Here is a 27585-nt window from a genome sequence, read left to right as displayed (position 1 = left end):
AAATGCCAAAAAAATAAAACCCAGACGTCTTCATAAAGGAGCTGGCAGCGCGCTTCACTGCAGAGGGACAAAATTTGGTTCGTCATCCCTCAGAAATGTTCTCCTTCTGCTTGCTGGAAGTAAGATAAATGGTGATTTCCTTCAAAGGCACCTTATTTATTCCACCTAAAGTAGCTATCCACTGTAGATATATGTTTCTACATGTGAAATAAACATTTTTACAAACTTAAAGGGGAAACCATTTTGCAAAATTTGCATTTTGCACATTTTTACACTTCCATTTAGGTCTCAACTGCTTTTAAAACAGAAAAACTGGAAAATGAACAGTTTCAAAAACCTCGCGATTTGTTACCCAGCAACCCAAGCAAAGGTCCAAATTTTGGTCAGCTGGTTTAACCGCCGTGTAATGGCTGCTGGAAAAGACCATTTGTCTGTTAACTTACCATCCAGAAACCACTTCCTGCATTCTCGTTGGTTGTGCAGGAGGCCCCACTTCTACTTTTCAAGATGTATGGTTGTATAATTGTGCATCTGTTTGCAGCCATTTTCAGGTGCAGGTGTAAAGGTTGAGTTGAGAGGGCGTGGCCCTTATTTCATTTATAATATGGGGAAAATATCTTGGTATACGTAAAATAATCTGCAATTGGGGGTGGTACTTTTTTTGTACCAATATTGAGGAATTATTGACAAGCTCCAATATTTTGCAGAAAAGTAAGAAAAGACTTAATTTTGGCCAAAAACATTAACTTTAAATTATGGATTTTCCAACAAAATCTTTACTAATTTTTGTTGTAAGGCTCATTTAACCTTGTAACAATTAATCATAAGGCTGGAAAATAAATCAATAGCAATATATATTGTGATACAACTGATCAATATAATTTTTTATACAATGTTCAATAATCTCAATGAACTTCACGCCAGAACCGCAAAGCATTCTGGGGAAAGACTTTAGCCGACTCTCTCACTGCCAGCTAAGCTAGGCTGGTGAAATCAACCAACTCACTTGCTCTTTTCTGGTTGCCTAGCAACTCAGTCACTCTGTGGTTACCTAGCAACAAACTGTTGAGTAACTTGCGTAGCAGGAGTTTATCCGCTTAAAAATAATTTAAAAAAAAACAGTGTGGAGTGAAAATATGACCAAACAGGAAAGGTCACACAATCAGTTTGGCTGCATTTCAGATATTTAAAACAAAAAAGTTAATTATGGATATGAAACCCTTATTGTGGTACGCTAAAATCGTCCAGCCCTGATTACGCGTCATCAGTGCATTCAAATGAACACGAGTTTCTATGTTCACTCCTTGTACCTGAAACTGTGTGGTGGAGAAAAAAGGCAACATAAATGTCTTGAAGTGTGAAAATCCCTGCCAGGGGGAAATCGTCATCTCCATTTCTCCAAACCAAAACAAGCAGCTCTCCTGCGTTTTGCTGGAACTGATGTGAAAGCTGCGTCACTTCAGCTCACCTGAACACCAGTGCGGCAGGTTGCTCTGCTGCGAGATCGTCTGTCTGTGACAAACAGGATCCTGAGGGGACCGACGCCATGACGCTGTCACACACACAATGAACACACCTGCTTCTGTTTTTAGCATCAGAGTTTATTTCCAAAAGACATGAAGGCTGCGAATGCATAATTCTCACATGACAGATAAAAGTACAAACATGTATATATGTATATAGAGGAGTAGCTAAGCAAGGCAAAGGAAGCTTTTAATGAAAGGTGTTTCCTTACTTTGGTAAAGATTGTCTCTGTTTCACAGAAAGTCTGAAATATTAGCTTAATCTTGAACACTGTAAAAAAGAAAAACAAATCTTAAAGTATTTTTCTAGTGTAAATATCTTACATGAGAAATAAGAAACTTGCAAGTAACTTTTCAGCAATAAATTAGCTTTTTAATAAAAGCATTGATTAAAAAGCACTAGTTCAATTGGCAGATTATTTCATTTATAACATGAGAAAAATGTCTTGTTAATCTTTCTGATATGGAATTAATGACTTAAAATAAGCTCTTATATCTTGCTGAAAAGTTACTTGTGAGTTTATTGTCTTATTTCAAGTTTACTAAGAGATTTGGATGGAAAAACTAGAACAAAAAATACTTGGTAAGATTTTGTGTTTTTGCAGAGTACATGACCAAATCCACTCCTAACGTGAAATAATACCAAGTCCTGTCTCCAATTTTTCCCCAATAAAAAAAAATGCTTTCAATTTTTGGCCTTCACTTGATACCAAAATATGAAAAATACTGGTAATATTTTTGGTTTTTGCAGTGAAGAAAAAGCCAGAAATATGTCCGTTAATCTGAGGTCATAGCGACGATTACGGTTTGCAGGCAGCAGGCGACACATTTGGCTTCTTTTCCATGAAGATAAGCGGTGATGGTGGAGCAGATCCTGCCGGGTTGTTGGAGCAATTTGAAGACTGAACGTCAAACTTTACCGTTAAAAATAATCCAGAGATCGAGAGCCTGAGCTTTAGATTCATCTAAATTTTAACGTGGCACCAAAGATCAAAACGTTTAACAAACTGTTGGCTTTTCACTCGGCTTGCATTACAGTTGAGGCAATGCAGAAATGTTGAGTTTTGCTAATTCTGCACAAAATAATCAGCTAATTTAATTTCATTAAGGTCAAAGCAGCAGGTCACTATTAGCACTGATTAATCGCGATTAATTGATTAATCAGCTCAAAGACAAACATGAAGGAAGTCCCTTCTAGAAAAGGTAAAAACTTTCATGTTGAAACGTTTAGCTGCACTGAAGGAGATTTTTAGGAAACTACAGAGCAGTGACGTAGTTTCTGCAAACTAAGAAAATGTAATCCAAGAAAACCAACATATTCTGCAGGAAGTGCAACAACAAAATGCACAATAAAGTATTTCTGATTTATGGCAAGAAAGATCTAAACTCCCTTTGGAACCTGGGAGCAACTCCAAATGCAGAAAACCAGAATGTGTCGCCATTAATTAGGACTGAGTCCAGAAGTTTCATTTATTATGTCAGAATAACACCATGTATGAAGAAGAAGGCTGAACGCTTCAGGCATCTTTGCTTAAGTTTTGTTTATTTTCTCCTAAAAGTCTTTGGAAACATGAGAAAGTTTGCAATTATTCTTCCGATTACTGTAGAAATCTGCCATGGCTGCTGATTTGGAGACGTTACGGAGAAATAAAGCGATCAGAGAGTTCATATAAAGCTCCATAAAGAAGCTGCAATAATTGGCTCTGGTTTATGTGATTGTTCCCTTGCAAGCAGAGAAGTGGAAAAGTGGAGGTGAAATGCACTTTAGGTATTAAAGCCCCACAAATTAAGACGCATTTAGTGTCACTTCATTGAAGGGTTTTTGTTTTTCACCTGGAGGCTCCAAACATTTCTAACGATTTTCACCTTCACTTCTGCAGCTGCTTGAGTTTTAAAAGCAAAGTGAAAAAATGAAACAAGATAAAATCTCAGTCTTGTAGCTTCAATGCCAAACGTTAGCGTGACTTTATACTCCAGCATATAGTTGTCATGGTTACATAAAGGGATCGCTTGCTTGTATGTTTGTCTTAAAACATTCATTAAAATCCTTCAGGAGGTTAAAAAAACGTACAAATCTGTTTGTCAAAACAGGTCAAAGAAGGTTTTCGTGTTTGGAAAACATCTGGGTTTTAACTTTTTAATGTTTCTGCTCAGAACCAGACGCAGCACCAGGTTTTTTACCCATTTCCATTCGGTTTGTGGAAACTATACGACCTCTACGTAGTTCGCCGGGTAAAGCCCCTCCCAGCCTTCGTCCTTCTTCCCCCGACACCAACCCTGATCATCCTCATCCTCGATCTTCAGAAACTCCTCACCTGCAGAGGCAGAGAAACTTCTTACTCTCACATATTCTGGACCGCTTCATTTAATTTTCATGGATTTATTTAATAAATCTGGTGCAAAAGGGAAACTTTGCACCTGATTTTATTTAGAGGTGTCAGATTAGATAGAAGGGACTGAAAATGGATCCTTATCACACATTTAGTAAAAAATATGTTGAAGATTATGAATAGCTTTGCTTCATTTTCAAGTAACTGAAACGTGACAGCTTTAGTTAAACGAGTCTCAAATTATTTCCATCTAAAGTTTTAGTCAAAAATTCACAATAATCTGGATTATTCAGCTCATCATAAGAGGAAAAATGAGATTTATCTTCCAAAGTCCTATTGAGAAACAGGACATTAAACTCGTTTATTCATGTCAGTTTCAAACTAAACATTTAATTAACGAGCTAAATATTTAGCTTTAAACTAAAAATCTGGCTTGAGAATTAAATATTCAGTTTTGAAGCTAAATACTGCCGTATTTTCCGCACTATAAGGCGCACCGGATTATAAGGCGCACCGTCGGCTTTTGAGGAAATCGAAGGTTTTTGGGTGCGCCTTATAGTGCGGAAAATACGGTAAATGTTTAGTTTAAAACTAAATATTTTGTCTTTAAATATTTTTTAGAAGCTAAATATTTATATTATTTTGTGAGTCTAATGGGTTTAAACTGACATTTAGCTAAATATGAATGTATAACATGGTGAAAATATGACTTTGGAAAATTAATCTATTTGTTTTCTCTTAAATAAATAATCCAAATTATTGCTGCTAATTTTTAAAGTGCGACTTTACAAACGGGACCCCATAGACTTGTTAACCTCTTTATTGCAACGTGTTCTTAATGAGCAGCAGCCAAGTCGCCATTTTGAAACAGAATAAACCGACTTAGTGTTGCTTTAAACTTCTGCAAGAATCTTATAATCTTTAATTTTTAAATTAAAAAAATCGATAAAATAATTAGTTCTTTTAGATTTTTGTGGCTCACCCAGAGCCTGATCTAAAACGCTTGAAGGTTTGCCATAGAAAGATGTGAAACGTGGCAAATGCAGCTGCTCGTTTACCTGCTTTAAAGGAGAGTTCATCCGTCTCCTGACCAACATAATCGTACAGAGCTCTCACTCTCACGCCGCCGATCATCACACTGACGGGAAGAAACACAAAGTTTGATCACAACAGGCAAAAATAAACTCAGACATCCATCTATAGATGGAAAGGTACATGTTTGTACATTTCCTCCCTCCAAACCATCAATCCATCCATCCATCCATCCATCCCCCAAAGTGTCTTTAAATTCCACTTTTTCATTTTATTCAGCAGCTGAACGATTGACCTCAAACGTCCAAACTGGTTTTGGTATAAATAAAGTAAACCAACATAATGGTAGATCCGATCTGAACAGGATCAGAGAAATGTCTGGATTAAATGTAAACACCAGGATTGTTTAACCAAACAGTTGAATCATGACCCCAACAGATCCACTAACCTCTTCTCTATTGTTCCTTTCTTTTTCTCCACCTCCTTCTTCCCCTTTTTGCTTTTCTTCTTAGGTGAATAATCCTTTGAAAGATTTGAATAAGGTTTAATTTAAAGCCACATAACTGAACTTTGCTGTAAAAGTCACGAACGTCGGAGCGGCTCAAACACCTGGAAGTGAGGCCAGTCGGTCGGCATGCCGGGCCCGTGAGTGTTTTTCCACCAGCGGAGGTCTTCTTGCTCGTCGATGCCCATCAGGGTGTTGTGCAGCTCGCTGTACACGGCGATCACACTGAGCGACAAGCGGGGGAGCAAAATGGATCGTCGTAAAACAGAGATTAAAAAGCATTAAGTGGATGTTATATCTCCCATCTCCCCTATTCCCGCCCTGCAGCTGTGATAGATGTTTGAAAAGTAATTAAATGGCTGTTTTATCTGCGATTCTCCATTAAGAGACTCGGAGTCACTGAGAAACACTTGGGCAATAACAAGAAGTGGAGCAATTTTTTAATCAGCGTTGAGTTTAGTTTGATCTAAAGTCACTACAGTCATGAACAAACGGTGGAGAAACAAAAACAAATAAATCACAACTACATGTTTGACACATCAGAGAACCAAAACCACCACAGTGACTGCAGGCGAGCAGCAGAAAATTAACACAGTAATGGAGAATAAAGTCAAAATAATGAGAATAAAGTCAAAATAATGAGAATAAAGTCAAAATAATGAGAATAAAGTCAAAATAATGAGAATATTATATTTCTAGAAATCTTATTATGTCTTAATCCTCAAGTTTTTAAAATGTTCTTATCACGGCTTTAATACCGTCATATAATTTTACACTGTTTATTGAGTTTTATTTTGAAAATAAGGAAACCAGAACTTCCTGTTTAGCAGTGCCCTTCTGTTTGCAGCTCGTCTTTAAACGCAGCCGTTGAGTTAATAATAATGTTTATTTCACACAAGGAAGCATATTTCTACAACGTACAACTGATTTTATTTGAATAAATAAAATGATGTGATCATTTAAATGTTGTCTGACCTGTTAGCATAGTTAGCATGTCATTTCATCATCTTGGCGTGTTTTATGTTTTATTCTGACCAGTGAGAGCTGAATAAAGCTCCGTATTGAAAACCATTCATCGTCTGTCGGCGCAGCGGCCGGAGCGAGGGCAGCTCACCTCTCGTTGGTGGTGACGTCCAGGTGTTTGTGGATGGACAGGAAGGCGTCTTTCAGGAACACGATCCTCCTTCGCTCCTCGTCCTGGGATTGGTCGAAAACGGACTCCATCTCCTCCATGTAGCGAGGAACGTAGCGGTTCACCTCCTCCAGGACTTTCTCATAGCGAGCACGGACCTAAGATTCAGCCAAAGCAGCAACTACTACAGGTAACTGAAACGATTAATCGTGATTAATCGATTATTGGAATAATCGTCAGTTCATTTAGTAATCGATTAATCGTTAACTGGAGAATGAAGACTCAAAAAAAAGAACATTTGCTAAAAGAATAACAGTTTCAGAGCAGCGAAAATTATACAAGAATATATCAATTTTGCATTTAATTGTATAAAAATGTGTAAGTTTTTAAAGGATTTTTAAAAAATCAGATTAATCGTCAGTATAATCAATTACTCAAATAATCATTAGTTGCAGGCTAAAAATGTTTTAACATTATTTTTTTCTGTAGCGTGCTTTTAAGTTTTTTAAACACTTAGATGTTTTTCAAGCAAACCTTAAATGTTTTAACTGTAAATATGATTTAACTTTTTTTTTTTTTTTTGAAAAAATAGAACAAAGATAAAATACAGGCACAACATTCATGCTAGTGCAGCTTTAAAAGTAGTTAATGATACAATAACAGAAAGATGGACATTTTATCCTCAGATTAAAGTTTTATGGTTTGGAAAAGGGTAAAATACAAACTTTAAACACCAACTAATTAGAGAGAAGAGACTCGACTTTTTCTGCCATTACAGACAAAAACTGTTTACATGTTGCCCCCCATTCAGCCATTAGCCCTCGTTGGTTTTGGAGTACTTGATTTGCTGTTATGAGCCATTTTTACTGCCGAGTGGGAGCTCCCGGTTGAACCCCCATCTGTGAAATTAATGGACAACCTGCTGTCCTTCCGCAGCTTTAATCGCGTCAGTCTTCACAGAAAATTACCGCGTGTATTTAACGCCACACAAGGACTCTGAATTTTCAAGTTAGGAGGCAAATGAGTGGAACAGATGGAGACGAATCACATTTTAACTTAAATTTAAAGTAAAAAGAAAGGGGATGATGCACGTTACTCACCTTCTCGGCCTCCTGCTGAGCCAGTTCTCGCTCCTCTTGGATCTTTTTCTGCTTGTCAATAGAAACATCTGGGTTTCCCTGAGCGTGAAAGTCCCTCTCCTTAGCGGCGTGCTCCTTACGGCTCACCTTATGGTACGCCCTCCGAGCTTTGTCCAGCTGTGGAAAAAGAAACCAGATCATTTGGTCACATAAGGTACGAAAGCAGAACTTTGATTAGAAGAGAAGCCAGTGTAGCCAAGAAAACCTGTAAAATTAAAAATATATTACTCCAAATTGAAGTTATTTTACAATAACAGTTGCAAGAGATCGATTTCTGCAATCATAAGTTGTTTGGATTCTCCAACCAGATCCACTGAGGTGGAACTGTAAGGACCTGATGGACTCTCGTTTCCACACGTTCTTTATGGGTCCAGGGCGTTCCTCAAGACTCTGGACTCGGCCCAGAATCCTTTTAGATACATTTGTCATTATGCTGATGACACTGCACTCTTTTTGCATCACATGCATCACAACCGCATTCAGGACATCTGCAAGTTTCCTGTAAGACTTTTAACACCACCTTAAACAAAACTGAAGGCTGAAAAAACAGTAAGTTTAGGGTGTTGTTGAGGGATGCTACTGTAATGCAGTGACAAGCTGAGAAGTTAACAGAAAGTTAACTACAGAAGTGAGTCAGTGGCAAAGACAAACATCATCCAGCCAATAAATCTGCACTTACCCATGAAACAAAGAGCTAGCTAGCTGGAAAACCAGTGAAATTAAAAAATAAGACCAAGAACGACAGTTATTTTGCAACAAGAACTGAAAGAGACTGCAACTACGATTGCTACCTAACTATCAGGAGTACATTAGCAAGGAGTGTTAGCGTTGAGACGACATTAACACGACTTCTGGACGCAAATCAAATGTTTGCCTGACAGAAAATAAACTACATAGAATATCTGAGACTAAATTGTCCTGCTGTGACAAAAAGCTGTGATGAATGTGTTTAAGGCCAACTTACATTTTTGTAATAAATTCAAGATATTTAACGCCTTAATTTTAGACAAATTTAAGACTTTTTAAGGATGCCACCTTAATCTTTAACTTAATCTAGATGTATATAAACATATGTAAAACGTACAGAGATGCCACTTTTTAGCCCAGAGTTATCCAACGTCACGCCTTTAACAGCAATGCTAACAATACACAATCTCATCTAAGACTCGTTTTTCAGTGGATTTCTTATTCATGCGGGTCCAATATGTGAATGCTGGCTGGACTTAAAGCCTAAAGAAACAACATAATCACAAATGTAAAAACATGGTTGTTTGTTTTCCTTTTAGAAGAAGAAATGTTAAAACGACTCCTCTTCTCAGCAGAGGCCTATGTACACTTATATGCATCAGAGAAAATAAAGAGGGATCGCTTCAGAAAGGACACATTCTGGGCTCTCATACCCACTGAAAGAGAAAACTACATGATTTGAGAGGTAATTAATACATAAACATAATCCGTTAAAAAGAAATGTCATCTACGCCAGCTGGGAGGTTTTAATGATACATCGCAAAGGTCAACTTTTTTAAAAGGCCAAGCTCATGGAGACACAGCTCAAGAATGATTACAGTAATTTTCAGAGCAAATATAAAAGATTAAATTCATTATATGCTTAACAACATGAGCTGCAAACTAAAGCAATTAATAAATGTTGGTTTCAACCTCATGGATCAAAACTAAATGCAATAATTCAAGCAGGAAGAAAATAAAATAACACTATTAGAGTTGGTTGTAACTAGTTACATTTACTTGAGTAAAGTTTTTGATAAAATTTGCTTTTAGGAGCATTTTTACTACTCTGTACTTTTTACTTTTACTTGAGTAATAATAGGTTTGAGAGAAGATAAATTAATATCAGATAAATTAAGTGAAGCCAAGCTAAAATCAGCCAAGCTAAAATCAGCCAAGCTAAAATCAGCCAAGCTAAAATCAGCCAAGCTAAAATCAGCCAAGCTAAAATCAGCTAAGCTAAAATCAGCCAAGCTAAAATCAGCCAAGCTAAAATCAACCAAGCTAAAATCAGCTAAGCTAAAATCAGCTAAGCTAAAATCAGCCAAGCTAAAATCAGCTAAGCTAAAATCAGCCAAGTTAAAATCAGCTAAGCTAAAATCAGCTAAGCCAACCTACAATAAAATCAAATCAGCTTAAATAAGATAAATCCACCCAAACTACAGCACAGAAACTAAAACAAGCTAAGATCAACTAAGGCAAACTAATAAAATTACTTAAGATCATATAAAATAAGCTAAGCCAAAATCCGCTAAACTAAATTAAGCTAAAATAAGATAAACCTGCTCTGAAAGACAAACTTACCTCAAAGATCCTATAGGAAACAAACTTTGTTTGATGTAAAGCCTTAATATTTTGTATTTAGAAAAATTTTAAAGTATTTCTTAGTAACTGTTCTAAAGGTTTTAGTAGCCGCAGCATCTAAAAGATCTAAAATATGTAACTTCTACTTGAATGGCCATCTTTCATTTGCTAATATTTTTTAACTACTCTACCCACCTCCAACTATTACAACCAACTATTACAAACTATATCGTAAGAAAAAAAAAAGGTCCAAGTTTAAATTAATTAAATTTTACCTTCTTAAGCCGTTTCGCCCAGGGCTTCTGAGCGCGTGCAAACCCGGTCTCAATGTCCTGGGTCTCCTTGAAGCCTCCAAATAACTTCTTGTGAAAGGTGTCCTTCTGCCAGGTTCTGACCCGGTCTGCGTCTTCCGACACCAGGGAGCGACAGATGGAGGCGTGTAACGAGGCCAGCCGGTCGGCAGACAACAGGAAGCACTGCCAAGCCTTCAGTAGCGACCCGTACAGAGGACCTAACAGAGGAGCAGGAGGGTTTAGCTTTCCTTTCACGTGTTCATCATTTGCTTTGTAGAGGCAACACTCACTGGAGTCCACTACTGGTTTCCACTTGTTGCTCCATTCGTCGAGCTGCTGGGCGTACTGCCTCTCCACGCGGGCTCTCTCCTGGAAACACGCCACGATGTCGTTGCAGGCCTGGAAGGAATCTTCTGTGCGCTTCACGGTGGGATGATAGTTCCCAGGCTGTCACGATGCAGAAGGAGGAAGAGGGGAGGCTGAATGGACTCAACACAAACTGCAGGGGCGAATTTCAACTACCAGATCCATTAGATTAAAATGCAATAATTCATTTCTATCAACAAAGATCCAAAACATAAAACAATTTCAGATTGTTGCTTAAATTAGCTACTATAAAAATTAGTTCAGCTTATTTTTACTTTAGTTTATCTGAACATTGGCTTGGATTATTTTAGCTTATTATTATTATATTTTATTTTAGCTTACAGTATTTTATTTTGGTTTTGTTTGGTTTTGGTTCATCTTGGAAAACAATTGATGACTGAAGAAAAATGGATATTGTCTGCTTATTTTTTTTTCTTTTAATAAGGATACAACAAAAACAAACCAATTCTATGCTACTATAAGACAAACTGAGATAAGATAAATGTCACTAAAATAAACAAAGTTAAACTAAGATAAATTGAACCAATGTAAACTGTGAGAAATTAAGAAATTAAACCATTTTATGGTTGTTATTATTACAGGGAAAATAAGTTCAGATAAATTAAGCTAAGTTAAATTAGCAAAGCTAAAATCATTCGCCATAACCCAGAGTAAGATAGAATCGGCTAAAGTAAGAAAGCGACCATCCTATGTCACCCAAAGTTAAATAAGATAGAAAAAGTAAGCTAAAATCTGCTAACCTAAGCTAAGCTAAATTAAGATGGCATTGAATAAGATCAAATCAGCTAAATTAATAAACTATCTACAGCACACAAACCTAAAATAAGCTAAGATCAACAAAAACATACTGTAAAAAATAATTGAAGGTCAGATAAAATAAAATAAGCTAAATCTGCTAAAACACATTAAGCTAAGCTAAAATCAGCTATTCTAAATAACCCAGAATACAATTAAATCATCTTAATTTAGCTTAGCTTAATTTAGATCAACTTGGAAAACAATTGACTCAAGAAAAAAGATAAAATAGTTGAAAATCAGATAAAAACGCTTGGGGAAAATCTGCTAAACCAAAATAAGCTAAGCTAAAATTAGCTAAACTAAGCTTTGTTTATCCGATTTGATCAGATAAACAAAGCATACAGCAACTAAATCTAAAATAAGGTAAGATCAAATAAGATAAATAACTTAAGGTCTGACAAAGTAAGCTGAGCTAAATTTGTCTGATTTAGTAAAACCAAATTAAGCTAAGCTAACCTAAAATCAGCTCAATCTGCACAGATAAGAGAAGCTCACCTGAGCGACCCTTCAAGAAGCGGTAAACTTTGTTTAATACTTTATATTAGCAAAAATTGAAAACATTTTAGTCACGTGACATGCTACCAGCGCCATTTGACCCCATTTCCTGCGGTGAACTGACCATATAAGGAGCAAAGTGTGCGGCCCAGCCCTAACATATCCGCAGCTCGTCTGTTGTTTGTAGATGTGGAATTTGGAAATATCTGCTATTTTCCTGGCAGCCGCCATCAGCTCCGGCTCCGCTGGGCTCTTCACTTCCTGTCAGACTTTCAGCGACTGACACGAGTCGACAGCTGATTAAAAAGACACTTCAAATCGCGCGTTGTCACTGTTTGTTAAATCATCGCGCTGCGTGTAAAAACCGACACGTGTGAGCCGGTTCGTCTGACAGATGTTCCTAATCACGCCGGTGACGCAGCGCGTCTCGGTGGAGCTGCACACGTTGGCACTCAGTGGCCTTCAGCCAATAATAGAAGACATATTGAATTCCCGGCATGTGAATAATCCTCAATGTGTCTGCAAAGATATGGATTTAATAAAAGACACTCTCTCTTTGCTACACTAATCCTTCCTTATTGTATTTTATAGTCAACCCTCAAATCTCTTATTTAGCCAGTTGTTATATCTTCGGTTTTAATTGAAACCATTTGGGGTCTTTCACGTCTACGTCCTCCCCTTCCCTCTCTTTTTCTCCTCATTTATCCTTTCTTTTACTTTGCGTCTGTTGTGGTTTCCAGCAACTCTCCTTCTCTTTCTCGTCTGTGCATTAAGCAGAAACAGCTGAGGAATCCGGTTTGAGGCCAACAGCAGCGCTGCAGAGACCCAGTTGGCCGATCTCTGAGGCAGATCTAATTCTACTACAGCCAACAAAAAGACGTGTCAAACAAAGACGACCATGCGTGTCGAATTACACTCCTTGTTTTTACATAAAATATACAACACAGCATTTAAACTTACAGTACTGCAGGTTCTTGTGGTAATGATGGTGATTTATTATTGATTTTCCTCAAAATATTGTTTGAAAAATTTACTTTTTACAGTCAAGAAATGCACTAGCTTGCATGTCGAAGAACTGTAGGATAACAAAATGTTTTACGGCTCAAAATACTTTATTTCTATACTCATTAAATTTATTTTTGTACTCTCGGTGCCTAAAGTCCAAACTGAACTTGGACAGAAATCTTTTCAGCTTTCAGTTGCAGAATTACATGAACTTAAAGGTGATGTTGTCTCTAAATGTTTTTAAGTCTGTTCTTACTGATTTTGAGACGTAATAATCTGTCTGTAAATATTTTAACTGAGGAATATTTTAATTTACAATGGTTTTAATTTGTTTTGGTTTTGCTGTAATTGTTCTGTAAGTCAGGATTTTCTTACAAGGGATTTTTAATCTCAGTGGGATGTTCCTGGTGAAATAAAGATTAAATAACTTTTTTAGAGCAGATATAAAAAGGTAAAAAAAAAAACCCTGTAAAATCTGCCAACCTGTGTTATCTTTGGTATTTTCATTGATTCAGAGAAAGAAGTACAAAGGAATTGTGTTTTAGTTTCATCTTATTTTGGCAGAGATTAGAGAGAACCTCCATGTTCACTGAAAAAAAACAGCTTTGCTGCACAGAAATTAGCTTTTATTTCATTTATTAAACTTGGCAAAATATATCAAATAGTCACAAAGAAAGTGACTCAAATACTGTTTTTATTACTAAGAATAAATTCTTTCAACTGACGGATAGAAATACTTTATTTCTTAAAGAAATTTACAAAGAAATAAGAATATTTGTAAAGAATTTGGTAACATTTTTGGAAATAAATTGAATAACATCCTTTCCCTACAAAAAACAACAACAAACAAATAAAAAACTGGACTAATTTCCCTGATTTTAGTTTATTTTTATTTTCTTGGCAAAACAGTTTTGACACCCCTTCCAAAGCTACCTTTACTTTTGAATATTTTTTTTAAAAAAACCTTGAAAATAGATGTAATTTATGTAAATAATTTGGAGTTACGTTCCACAATAACATCCGCAAAAGATATACTTAAATTAAGAGGGAAAAAACAGCTAAAATCCAAGGAAATTTAAAAATAAATGTAAAAATCTTGTAGAGAATAATTGAAACAAAAACAAACCAGGGAATCAAACTAAACGCTTAGTGAAACCGTTTGAGCGATTTTGCAAACTTGGTCTACTCTGTTTCACATTTGCAGCGTTGACAGGCGGCCGTAAAGCGTGGCAGCAGGATGACAGACAGGAAGTGGTCTGGAAACACAAAAACCCAACGGGAGGCTTCCTAAATTACAGGAGGAGAGAGATCAAAGTGGGGCAGCCCCAGTGATTCCAGTAAACCTCAGCAGAAACCAGTCCAAACACTCAATGTTCACCCACGCTCAGTTACAACCTGGTTAGAAATATGACATTAGATTTCATTTGTTTTCTTAGATCATGTAAAAAAGTAATTACCCCCTAAACCTGATAAGCTTTTGTATTAGTTTTGTGTTTCACTTCACTGAGGAGAAAATTTGTCTCTTTTTTTTTTTAATCAAAATTGTTTTAACTCAGCCATAATAGATAATATAATAGTTATAATAGTTCCACACGTTACATAGCAACCCAAACAGACCACCAGCATGTTTGGTCAGCTGGTTTTACTGCTGTACAACGGCTGCTGGAAAAGATAAGAGTTTTGTTGTTGATGTACCATCCAGAAACCATTTGCAGCTCTCTTGTTGGTTACAGAGGAGGTGCTACTAATGCTTTTCAAAGATGTACGGTTGTATAATTGTGCATTTGTTTGCAGCCATTTTCATGTAAGTGTAAACGTTGAGTTGGGGGCGTGACCAGCAGCAGCTTATTTTGTTTTAAAGTGACTAGACACCCTAAAGCAGCTCATTCTGAGCTGAGCAGATAGAAATCTCATTATCTAAGAATGATTTTATACAAAACAATGTAATGAACACAATTTGTTTTGACCTTTGACCTTGTCTAACCTGTTTTAGGAAGCATAATTGGGGACCAATTGGATGTAAACCCAGACTTTGACTAGAACACTTGAAATTCTCGTTATTCTTTGTGAAACATTTAGAGGTGGTTCTGAGTACCCAAAGTGAACTTGAGTTCAGGCTCAGGAACTGATGGCTGGATATTTTCCTCCAGGGTTTTCTGGTAGAGAGCTGAGCATCCATAAATTACAGGAAGCCGTCCAGGTCCTGAAGCAGTACAGCAGACCCGGTTTGGCTGTTGGCATGTTGTTTGTTCCTGAAATGATGTTAATTTTTACAACAGTCGCAATGGGACGCATATTTCTAAAAAAGGGTCAACCTGTGTCTCATCAGTCAGGAGAACATTCTTCTAGAGGTTTTTGGTGACTATTAAGTTTACAGTTTGACTATTTTTGTTCTGGTTTTAGAGTGCTCCGTTTTTGTCCCATTTCTATGTTTTAGTCACAAACACTGATATTAGCCGTTTCATGTTTTCTCTCACTGTGTTTCTCTGGAGTCTCAAATATTCAGAAATGACTCTGCAAACATTTCCAAACTGACAGATGTCGACGTCGTTTCTCATCTGTTTTTTAGGGGATATAATGTGTTGTTATTTGAGGTTTCTTGACCTACTTCATGCTGTCAGAGAGGTTCTGCTTGGGGGATTTCTTGAGTCTATAAGTCTGGTAGTGAAACTGAACACAGCTTACAAAAAATGTGCTTAACATTGGATAATTTCTGATTTAACAGAGGAACCATTACTTTTTGTCACATAAGTCAAAAATAAATTTTCAACTCAAATGTACGTAGGTGAAAAAAAAAATTTTTAAAATCAAAACACAGACTACGTAGTCGTCTTTCACTCAACTACAAACTAAGCCTGAACTATTTTAAATTAAACAAATAATCAGAATGTTTTGTAAGACTTCAAATGGTTTTACCTTACTAAATGAACGGCATACTGTTTGATTATTATTCTGGTCTCGACTGAAGAAAACTGAAAAATATTTTGACCATAAAAACAGGATCTTGGTCAGCCTTCATTTGAAAACACTTTCTGTACTTAGCCAAGTTTTAATACAGATATTAAAAGCAGGTTTGGGTGCACCAAGGTGTATATTAGAGTGCAAGTCAATGGGTAGATGTGGTCTTAGTTACCGTGACAACAGAAGGAAATTATCAAGCTGGGAAAAGATCATAACTTTGTGTTGTCTTAATTTATTTAATTCAATCTTGAATTGTGGTCAATTGTGGCACAAAATCAGTACAGGGGCCGCAAATGGCCCCCACGCCCTTTTTGAACATCCTCGGTTTAGATCATTTATAAAGCAAAGAAAAGCTGAGTCATAATATAAAACTGTATTAACTAGTTATTTTTGTTGGATATTAAAAATCATTTCACGTTGACGTTTTATGAAAATGCACGGTGATTAACTAATTCAAGCATGTAATTTTCGCCTTTTTGTGTAGAAAACTGTGAAAATGAAATCCTGTTCAAATATGCAGCACTGCTGCAGGTAACCTCAAGACAAGATTCGCCAAAAATAACCATAAAAAAACTTCCAATTAAGGCAGTTCTGAAAGCCTAGAGGTTACTGCTGACATTTAAAAGTGGAGATAAAGCCTCGTTTCTGAAGGTTTGCTCCCTGAGCAACAAAACTATTTGTTCTGTTTTGACTGGAAGTAACACAGCCTTCAGACTGAGAAAGGGAAGCCATGTCTCCCGGTCCCCCCCCACACACACACACACACACACACACACACACACACACACACACACACACACACCCACACACACACACACACACAGCACATACCATCCAGAAGCTGCGATGGTTGACATCCTCGGGATTGTTTTCTGATGACGATGTCGACATCGTGCTCTCTGGGAAAGTAAAAAAGCATCTCAGATTAGTTCTGACTATGTTGTCATTCTGCATGTTTATCTGCAAGCTGATTCTGGAAAAAAAAAGAAACAGCTCAACTACACACATTTTTATGAGGAACATTTTTATATAAAACTGCTTCATGAACAAGAAAATAAACCAGGGAGTACTTTTAAATAACTTTAATTGTCTGTATTTTGATATTCTTCACATTTAAGATGTAGCTTTAGAACCATATTTATTAAATATCCTTGACATCAACCATCATTTCTACCTGCTAGATCAGGACTTTGCATCATCAGATGGTAAATTACAAAACTAGTTCAATATTTTGCTGAACTAGTTTAAAAAAAGACAAATGAGTAACACATTGGTCCAACTAGAAAGAAAAAATGCTATTATTCTCTCATTTGTAAAAGTTAGGAAAAAATAGCTGAGATGCTTAGCTTACATAACAGAGAAAAAAATTTGAGTTTTATTTTTCCACAATGTTATTCATTAATTTATAAACGTCACATTTTCAAACTTAGTACTTAATTAGTGAGCTAAATATTTAATTTACAAACTACATACTCAGATAAGTATTTAGCTGAGAGCTAAATATTTAGATAATGCAAAATTCAGTTGCCGATAACCGGAAGTGAACTACAACTATCAAAATAAAGGCGGGGTAACTTTTGCTGGCGTGGCTGATTAACTTCTATTGTTGCTCATGTAATCATTGTTTCTTTTCCTCTCGTCATATACAATATTTCAGCTTAAAATACAACACGATCCGTTTTAATGGCATTACTGACGTCTACAGTAACACTTACATGCGGCCGCGCAGCAGCAGGAGGTTCGGAAGACACCTCTCTTATTTTGATAGTCCACTTCCAGGTTATCGGCAAGTGAGTTGTCCTATTACCTAATATTTGGCTAGCGAGCTAAATGTTTAGCTTCAGACAAAAGTATTTATTACAGTTACTAATTAAACATTTAGTTTGAAACTATGACATTTATAAATGAATAAATAACGTGGTGAAAATAAGTCTTTAAAAAAATATTGACAACTTTCCTCTCTTATGACTAAATAACCCAAATTGTTGCTGTTAATTTTTTTGACTGTGTAGATTTAGAAACCCTCACCCCAGTTGACATGTGTCAGACTGTCATACTGTGTTAAGTCTTTGACTAATGAGTCATGAAACCTACTGGTTTCCCTACCAGTAAACTTTATTGGCCACTACTCGTTTTTCTACCAGCACAGAAGAAATACTGTAGTTTAACTCCTGCGAAACTATTAGACAAAAGCTAAGCCAGTATAGAGTATATTTGCCATACAGCTGTCTTTCTCCAACATTTTCTAAAAGCAACTCTAAAACTTTAAACAACTATTCAAAGCAAACACCGCCAGCTGGTGGAACTCCATTTCTCACTTCACCAGGAAATCAGAAATCCAGCTTACAGACCATTGCTCTCCGTCAGGGCCGCTATGAGGAAACGCAGCTGCTGCAACACATGTCAGTTCCTGAGTCGTATAGTGGAGGTTCTGTGTGCAAGATAAAGAGCTGGAGCCGCTGTTGGAAGATGATTTGCGTTGTAAATTTGAACCTCGGGGCGAGCTTTACAGTAAACGGGAGGCTGCTAATAATGAGCTCTGACGACTACACTGAGAAGGAGCCTCCCAGCATTCCCAGCGTTGCAACATGAGCCATCCGAAAATAAATTGGGGCTATGACTGAACTCATCCTGTCTTTCACAGCCGCTTATTTACAGTTGTGGTGCACATGCATCTTCTTCTACAAACACAAACAAACAAACAGTTTTGGTCCTATATGGTGTATTTGCAGCCTGAAGATGGAGAAATTAGGTTAAACATTTAAAAATGTAGCGTAGTGGTAGGACAAGTTAGGAAACTACTTGGAATAAACATCCAACAAGTGGTGACAACAGAGGTGTTACACTGTAAAGAAGAAGTAATTCACACTCACTAAACACATTTTCCATCAAGGTTCTCTAAGATTCTTGTAGATTACAAGAGCCCTTTAATTTTCTTTCATTTTCTTTCTTTGGCAAACAACAAGAAAGAGAATCTTGATGTCTCCAGTGCAGACATATTCTCAGATGGTAAAAGGTTTTAGAACGTAACTACAGCCTTTGTGAATCTGGTGTAAACACCCTTCATCTTATTAAAGGTGCTTTTATAGAAAGACCTGAATACAACCCATTGGTGCTTTTGCAATATTTTCTCCAATATCAAAGGTGGAGCCTTAGATTTTGTTGTTCTTTAGTGAGTAAAGAAGTAAAACAGCATCTTTCAGTATGATCTACCTCAACAAGTCGTGGGTCGGTAGTCAATTCTCACGGTTTGATAGCCAAGTTCTTACATTATCTTTGTATTGACACATAGATCTGAAGCAAAAATGTCAAACATGATCATATTTTTACAAAAGTGAAATGTTATTTTTGCTTTAAATCTGAGCTGCATGGTGGCGCCATTTTGCAAGAAGACCCTAGTCTGGGCTCTTTCTGCTTGAAATTTGTGTGGATTCTCTCCAGGTACTCCTCTCACAATCCAAAACATGACACTAAATGTGTTTTCACGCCTGACAGGTCAGTAGACTTGGTTCCATCCATCCATCCATTTTCTTCCGCTTCATCCGGGGTCGGGTCGCGGGGGCAGCAGCCTCAGAAGGGAGGCCCAGACTTCCCTCTCCCCAGCCACTTCTTCCAGCTCCTCCGGGGGAACCCCAAGGCGTTCCCAGGCCAGCCGAGAGACATAGTCCCTCCAGCGTGTCCTGGGTCTTCCCCTCCTCCCGGTGGGATATGAACACCTCACCAGGGAGGCGTCCAGGAGGCATCCTGACCAGATGCCCGAGCCTCAACTGGCTCCTCTCGACGTGGAAGAGCAGCGGCTCTACTCTGAGTCCCTCCTGGATGACCGAGCATCTCACCCCATCTCTAAGGAAGAGCCCAGCCACCCTGCGGAGAAAACCCATTTGTATCTGTTGGGGCCCAAATTTGAAAAAAGTTGGATTTGGATTGCATTTGCCTGCTGTGTGAACATAACCCAAGTACCATCAACTGAAAGATCGTGTCCACTGTCCTATGACCTTAGTGACAGCAAGGCGCCGTGGTATCTGAGGTTTTTACCAACATTTTTGCATAAATAATAAAGTAAGTTGATATTCTGCATGTTATAGTTTGTGTTTGGTCACATATTTTTGATACAGAAGGTTGTTTTGAAGAACAGGGCCGTCTTGTGTTGTGGTCTGTAGGGTGTGACTGAAAACAGAACCTTTTCTCAGTTTAATATTAGAGCAAGCAGTCGTTATGCCTTCTGGTGTTTCTAACCCACAGCTGCTGGTGAAGCTGAACTCCACCCAGACAGAGACGTCAGTTTTTTCCTCCCTGTAACCATCTCTCCTCTTCAGGCGCACAATTAGATCCAATGATTTCCCTCCACGTCTCGCTTGTTCACGGGATATCACATGCTCCGCCGTTCAGGCTCAATCTTCTCTGCCGCCGGGGGGCGGGGGGCCTTACACAACACAGAAAGTTGCAGGAGGTCGCAGAAATAACGAGCGGGCTGCCTTTTAACCCCTGACCTTCACTTCCTGAATGCTTTCCCAACGTTGGCCGGCTCTCACTGGGGTATAGCGGGGTTCCCAGGAGAACCCAAAGGTCGTGGAGTTCTGCCCCTTTGTCTTCCTCTACCAATTACGTCCAACTACTCTGCAAAGTTTGGCGCAGCTTTTCAGAAGCAATAAAGAAGAACTTTCTCCTTAAATTGGTGTCTTAGTCAAACTGCTATTATAAACAGAACTTCATTGCTTCTTCTGGGAGGTAAAAGACCCTGCAGGAGGAGGGAACTGACCCAGATTCCATGATCCTGATAACTTTTGAGCATAAACATAACCATGTTTGGAGTTTTCATCCTTTCACTGCAGAAACCTCAATAAATCTTCATGCCGTTTCAGCACAATGAAGGTTTATGACTTACCCCTGACTTTTTTATCCTCACTTTTTGCATTCCCAGAAAAGGAATTTGGTTTTCTACTATTTCTTTTCTTCAAATGCCCATTATGGATCCAGACATTTGAATTTCTTCAGATCTTTGGAGTTGTCAAAGTCCATATGAAGCTCCAAGTAGAGCAAAGTCTTCCCCCCTTTTTGAATCCTGGCTCACTTTCGTTCCCTCCCTCTGTCCTCGTTTCATCTGTCACGCATAACTCAACACACACACACATGTTGCATGCAGGAAATATATAGCAACAAATGGACGGGGAGCAGAAACAGGAGCCTCGTCACTCCAGGAGATCCCTTCTAAATGAAAACCATCAGAGCTCCTTACCTCTTTCAGCAAAGCAGACGTTCCCGATTCGCTTTTTTTCCTCCTTCTTCTCCAGTTAGTCTCTGAAATCTTCTCCACGCTGTCTTGTCTTCGTCCAACTCCTCCTCTTAACCCTCTCCAGCGCTGATTTTCCACCCGTCCAAAACGCTGCTGCTGCTCTTCCCCTTTCTTTGCCCCACTGTTTATGTCAATGTTCTTTCCCTCCTCCTGCCTTCTTCTCTTCCCTCCCCCATTTTACTAAACCTGTCTCCTCCTTTTCTCACCAACACAGCTGTAGAAAGGTTTTTCTCCTGTTCATTGGACGTCACCACTTGTTGGAAGTTGTCTCTTTGAGTTTGTGAACTTTGGGTGTCTGAAATAAGCTGATTCCTCAAACTAGATATAGTTTTTGGATGTGTACCAGCAAAAATACACATCTGTGCTTTAGTTTATCCCCTTACTCCCTCTCTCATCCACATTCCTCTGGGATTTTTAGGAAGGCCAGCCTTCACAGCTGGATGTTACGTCTGGTTTATGTATATAAATATATACTTCTGAGAAGCTTTAAAATGAAACCACTGCACACGCTCACATATTTTTGACTTTGTGGCAGTTAGTCATGACATTTTCACCTGCCAGGGCATGCCAGGTAAATAACTAGACAGGTGTGTGTTGCAGAGCTCGCACGCAGCTGCTCAACCTGCTCTCAGAAAACCTATAATCAACTCTGGAAGGACAGTAGAAGGAAATTACAACATGAGGCGGGAGAAAAAAGGCCAAAATGTGAAATTCACTCCCTCATCCACTCTTACTGGCACCCATGTGCTTCTTTTCTGACATTTCAGTGCACTAAATATTGTTTAAAAATTGAAAGTTATCGATTAACGAGTTAATCTAGTGCTCTTACAGACGTAAAAGATGTATAAAGACTTTTAAAATAGAAGTACATTTAAACATTTTGTTAGCTGTGTTAAATACTGACTAAATAAATAGAAAAATGTGGATATATCAGCTGATTAAAGTTAAACTGTCCTTAAAATCAACCCTGCTAATTGGCGTCATGTCTTTTATAATTTTTCTGCTTTATATCCTCCGTTTTTTGTTTAAACTTCCACACCTTCGTAGCAAATCTGTAAGTTTCGGTTGAGAAGTTGACGGCAACTCCGCAGTTTGTGGAGTGTTTAATATTTCGAAACATTAACGGATAAAGTGAGTCTTACATCCCACGTCGGACTCCGTTTGGATCGGTTCTCTTTGCCGCTCTGGAAAATCGCCGCCATCTTTGTTTCTGAATCAAACGGCACCGCTTTAGGAATGACCAGCGGCGACCTCTGCTGGATGGAGGCCAAACTACAACACTGTTAAAAAAATCTCAGCGGACTTTATTAATTAATCGATTGGGGTTTACATGCCGAATCCCGAGTCATGTAAAAACGTTGAATTATTATTATTATTATTACTTTTTGGCCATTTCTTTGTTTTTTTGGATCATCATCTCCTTAAAGGAAGTCACAAATTACTTTCAAACTCCATGACTAACCTACAAAATTTTTTTTCTTCATCTTATTAAAATTACAATTAATGCTAATCCACATTTTAATGAGGGAATTGAGGGGATATTATTCTTAAAACTTGCATGAAGGCCGTAATAAACTGAAAGTACATAATTGTGATTGAATATGTGATTTCACAAGAACAGATATTTAAGTACAGATATTTTGAGGGGAAATGAAAAGAGCAAAGCAAGCCAGTTTCTGCTGAAAAGGATTGTTAAGAGGCGAGGTGGTTTTAGCTGCAGGAGCCCGGCTTGTTGGTCGTACAGATGTCACATTGTCCTGATGTTGGAGTCACTCTGACAAGTAGATTTAATACATCCTGAAGAGGACAGCAGTCCATCACAGGAGATAAACAACCACTGACACATACCAGCATGATTCAGAGCCTTCACTTAAACCAACATGGTTTTGGCTTGAGGGATCCAGAAATCAGACATGTTCACTACCTTTTTATTACAACATTATAATACAGAACATTCACTTCTGTTTAATGTTAATTATTCTAATATACGGTCATAATCAATAAATTTTAATTTATTTCAGTAGCTTAATTCATTAAGTTTATACCACACAAACTGATGTTTCAAGCCTTTATTCCTGGAAATTACAATTATTTTCCGCTGTAAAAACATGACATTATAATTAGTATTACAGCAGACTAATTAAAAAACATGCAGAAATGTGGGCTTAATGAAAAGTAGTTTTAATACCTGATTGAATATAATTTTCCAAAGGTACTTTTAATAAAGCTAACGAGCCTCATCAGAAGCATCTTCTAATTTACTGAATATGACTTTATATTCGAGCGGGAGAGCGCGCCCTCTGGTGGTCAGAAAAAGTAACTTCACATATAAACACTGGCACGCCGTGTTTAAACGCAGGGCATGGTATTATAATTATATAAATTATGCATAAATGTGCTATTTTTTCAGAATATAAAAATTCAACCGTTTAGATAGTATTTCTACATTTGTTTCTTTTTATTTGCTGCAAAATTAGATATCTGTCACTGATACCTGCAGCTCCTTGGTCCTATAGCTTTGGCTAAAAATGAAAAACGACCAGCAAATGTTTGTAAATTTATATATCAACAACAATCGCAGGTCTTTACTAATTTTTCAGCTTATTCTTGCAATATTTGCATTGAATTTCCACCAAGAATTACCCTAAAAAATATTAAATATATATATTTAGATTTGTTTTTTGTCATGAGATTAGAATTTATTTTTCTAGTCCACAGACTAAAAACTTTAATTTTAAGTTCATATTTTAATTTCAATCCTAAAAATATAAATAATATAGTGGTTCTTTAAAAATAATAAAATTCCTATGGTAGATATTTATCTAAACTTGTAAGTTTTCTTTTTCAAGAGGTCTTGAGATTTTGTGACTCTAAAAGAAGGTTAGTTGACTGGCCTGCAAATAAAATAGTCTCTGCAGGTTGTAAAGATTTCAGACTTGTGATGTAGCATAACATCCTATGAAAATAGTTATTTAATTTCCCCTGGTTCCAAAAAATAAATGCATAAATAAAATAGATCAAATACAAAGTAAAAATGTTAATTAGTAGCAGTAATTTAGTATTTTGGTTTTGTTTAAAATCAAAACAGTTAAACAACATCCACAAGAAGTGATTAGATTTTTTTGTATATTTGTTGCAATTTTTATTTCAAAATTTCTAAATATATACACTATAAATTATATAAATCCACATAAATAAATGTATAATAAATATAAATAGCAAAACGTTTTGCTACTTATATAGACTCATCTGTTTTTATGTAATTATTTACAGGAGGGTGGAGCTGTATGTTTTTATTGATTTCAAATTAATACAACTAAGTGGAAATTCAAAAATCGTATTTGTTTTATTTTTATTCAGGGTAAATCTCCATTTCCTCCTCCCGTCCACCAGGGGGAAGTAAAGCGGAAGTTACGTTGCTGCCAGTAGTCAAACTGCGCAGCCTCCGTTATAACCGGTCAGTAACTGTTGGTGAAGAGTGGGGAACGGTTCACTTTTCGACGAGGAGGTAAATTAGCATTACTTAGATCAGAAATATTATACAATATTCACTGTAAGATAAAAAGTTTTTAGCGAGTCTCCAGCTGTTACTCATCATTCGTAAATTGGCTTATTTTCGCATGTTTTTCCCGAAAGTCTAAATGCTTTGGTGGATAAATTGTGAGCCGAATTTAACTTAAGTCTTTATGTGAATTTAACAACCTCTCCCTCACAGGGTTTATAATACGCGCTATGAAGGTAGTTACATATAAAATTTGAGTTTTTCTATGGAGACTGGTTTTCAACCACGTGGAGCTGACTCCACGTGTTTAGCATAAGCTGCTAGCATGCTATGCTCGAAGTGCCAGTTAAACGCGAGCGATTTTTAGTCTCTGTTCGCTTTAAATGACGGTTTTCTGTGATTATTTACCATTTTCGACCATCCTGTGATGACTTGCACTGGGCTCTGAGTCTGTATGGAGAAGATGTGCATCTTTGGCCTTGACAAGCCAGAGTTTCTGAGGAAAATGAAAGCTAAACCTTGTTGAGCTTAAGTGATCATGCACCATAGAGTTAACTCTGTCCTCTTTTCATTTGTAGGTAATGCAGAAATGATTTAAATGAAGATGGACTCTGCTAGGTGGGTCAAACATTCAAGTCCAATGAGAATCTAAAAGCTTCTCCCCTGATGACTTGCACTGGGCTCTGAGTCTGTATGGAGACAGAAGTGCATCTTTGGCCTTGACAAGCCAGAGTTTCTGAGGAGAAAATGACTTCATGACGTCCTCCTAAGGATTACAATCTCAAACTTACACGTTTCTTTTTTATTTTTAGGGTTTGAATCACTTGGAAACACGGAAAGACGAGTAATTGAAGAGGTTTGTGTTAAAATCCATGTTGAATTTCTCCAATTTCTTGTGACATTTGCACTGGGCTCATAAAACTCTGGTGAAAAAGTGCAGCTCTGTCTGAAGAAACAATATTTAAATTATTTTATCTGCTTCCTTGTTGAATATTGAAAGTTAATTTTGCTGTAATTTTTCTTTTCAGATGCTTATTCCTGCAGACTTCCTCACCGAGTTGCGGCACATTTCTTCCAGTTTTACTTGATGTGCTGATTGGTCAATAAATAAAACTTGGATTTGAAATTTTGTATGATTATGTACATTTATGTATTCGCCAATATTCAGCTACTTAAATTTAGGTTTAAACCTGATGGGAACTTAAATTCAGAAGTAGTTGACTAGTGCAGACGAGGTTAATTACGTTTATATTTTAATTTTTGAGGAAGTATTTTTTACAGAACAATGTATTTCTGCAAACTACAACCTAACAAAACTTAAGAGCTGCAAGTGTCACGACATTTTGAAAATAGGACAACTTATTTTAGAGAAATATCTGTTAAACATTTTTAAAAAGCCAAATATTTCAGTTTTTAGGATATAAAAACAAATTGTCAAGAGGATGAATATTTTTTGTGTGGGGTGGAAAAGTAAAATTACATTTATTCCAAACCGACAAGAAAAACGGATCTGACTTACTAGTACTTGGTGTCATTTTGTGAAAAAATATATACATACACAAATTTGTTCTTTAGGAATTTTAAGCATAAAAGATTTTTCTTCCATCTTATTTTTATATTCTTACACAAACTTACAAATTACCTGTTTAGTACTCCACACTCGGTAGGAACGTCCATTTATTTACTGATGACACTTCAGAAGTCGGATGTTTTTCTGTAAATAACTGAAATTATCGTAGATAAAAATGTTTCAGGCTTACCTGCATCTGCAAGGTTGAAGACAAAAAACCTGAAAAGCAAAATGTTTCTTCACAGGAACACAAACCACCATAAACTAGAGCTTTGTTTATCTTTATTATAATTCTAACAATTTATTATCTCTTAAAACATTTGAAATTCATATATATTTATATGAATGTGTGTATATGCATATCACATATACATATATATATATTCTGTAAGATACCTTTCTTCAGTTCATACTCTCATTTTTTTTAAAGATCTCTTAAAGGAAAAGAAATGCTTTCTATAGAGTCGGACCGATTCCCCTCAGATTGTAACCTTTAACCCCTGACAGCTGATATGTGAGCCACTTACTAGTTTTAAATAAGAAATCCAGAAAAAAAGGTCCAGAATATTTTCTCACGAGTCACAAAAGAAGAGAGATGAGTTCCTGTTGAGCTAAATTTACACTACATGAACATTTTGCAGATCTGATAGAAACATCTGGCTTTGAACAGGCTTAATAAAAACTTTTACCTTCACCAAGAAACGCTGTTGGCAACGTGTAATACAATGAGAAGCTCCAGGGTACTGATGGGGGTAGAAATAGTTTCTAAGATATTTTTCATTGAAATGTAAGGTTAGCATTACATCTTATAAATAAAAACTACAAACCCCCCAAAACAACCTGAAACGCTAATGTCTGATTACTCATAGAAGAGAGAATGAAATGAAGGGTGGAACCCTATAACTCCATTTGGTACTAAATAAGGACCCTTGAAGTTACCCCACAGGTCCCTTGGTAACCCGTATGAACTCAGACACGTCACAATTACCCCCATCGGTAACTTGTAAGCAGTCCATAAGTTCCCAGTAAACACCCTTAAGTAACTTTTAGGTGTACTATGCATATGTGGACCTTACTGGTACCGTCTCCAAGTACCTTATACTTGGTACTGTAAGTAGCCATAAGATAACCCCAATGAACTCCACAGATGGCTCGTAAACACGGCCGTAAGGTGACTTGTAAGAACTCCATAGGTTCCAATAAGTGACCTAGAGCAGTGGCCCGCTGCCTTGCATTGTTTTAGGTATTTCCCTTCTGCCACACACCTGGCTTGAATCTGTGGGTGATTAACAGGCCTCTGCAGCTCTTGA

At 37.2% G+C, this 27585-nt stretch overlaps 1 protein-coding gene, 1 long non-coding RNA gene and 2 other non-coding genes across 6 annotated transcripts; 3 read left to right on the top strand and 1 right to left on the bottom strand.

Annotated features, from left to right (window-relative positions):
• Nucleotides 1–1580: 1580 nt before the first annotated feature.
• LOC106931741 (protein kinase C and casein kinase substrate in neurons protein 1) lies at nt 1581–22409 on the bottom strand. Of its 3 annotated transcripts, none has more exons than XM_015010034.2 (10): nt 21147–22409; nt 16742–16809; nt 10555–10711; nt 10247–10482; nt 7623–7778; nt 6505–6680; nt 5495–5615; nt 5334–5407; nt 4912–4991; nt 1581–3838 (listed from the first exon to the last, which is right to left on the bottom strand). In XM_015010034.2, the coding sequence occupies exons 2-10, from the start codon at nt 16799–16801 to the stop codon at nt 3729–3731; spliced, it is 1170 nt and encodes a 389-aa protein (XP_014865520.1). In that variant the 5' UTR covers nt 16802–16809; nt 21147–22409; the 3' UTR covers nt 1581–3728. The 3 variants fall into 3 exon arrangements, with proteins under 3 accessions (XP_014865520.1, XP_014865522.1, XP_014865525.1); XM_015010036.2 differs by lacking the exon at nt 21147–22409 and adding an exon at nt 18262–18417; XM_015010039.2 differs by lacking the exons at nt 16742–16809; nt 21147–22409 and adding an exon at nt 12069–12375.
• A 2204-nt stretch (nt 22410–24613) lies between these two features.
• Nucleotides 24614–25831, top strand: LOC106932443 (uncharacterized). The gene is made up of 4 exons (XR_001421274.2): nt 24614–24711; nt 25284–25323; nt 25518–25561; nt 25734–25831. It is a non-coding gene; the product is annotated as an uncharacterized LOC106932443 (long non-coding RNA).
• Nucleotides 25122–25212, top strand: LOC148158118 (small nucleolar RNA SNORD88). Its single transcript, XR_015764137.1, has one exon. It is a non-coding gene; the product is annotated as a small nucleolar RNA SNORD88 (small nucleolar RNA).
• On the top strand, nt 25361–25452 carry LOC148158117 (small nucleolar RNA SNORD88). The gene has a single exon (XR_015764136.1). It is a non-coding gene; the product is annotated as a small nucleolar RNA SNORD88 (small nucleolar RNA).
• Nucleotides 25832–27585: the final 1754 nt, after the last annotated feature.

The sequence above is a fragment of the Poecilia mexicana genome, unplaced genomic scaffold (genome assembly GCF_051168715.1).
Source record: "Poecilia mexicana isolate PSO_F unplaced genomic scaffold, ASM5116871v1 scaffold_8, whole genome shotgun sequence".
Lineage (NCBI taxonomy): Eukaryota > Metazoa > Chordata > Actinopteri > Cyprinodontiformes > Poeciliidae > Poecilia > Poecilia mexicana.
This window is presented reverse-complemented; position numbering and strand designations above follow the sequence as displayed.

Excerpts from the sequence above, each read along its gene's own strand:
- LOC106931741 (XM_015010034.2), bottom strand. The coding sequence starts at position 16,801 with ATGTCGACATCGTCATCAGAAAACAATCCCGAGGATGTCAACCATCGC. Across the intron at positions 10,483-10,554 it reads GAAACCAGTAGTGGACTCCA|GTCCTCTGTACGGGTCGCTA; the intron begins GTGAGTGTTGCC and ends CTCCTCTGTTAG. Across the intron at positions 4,992-5,333 it reads AAAGGAACAATAGAGAAGAG|TGTGATGATCGGCGGCGTGA; the intron begins GTTAGTGGATCT and ends TCTTCCCGTCAG.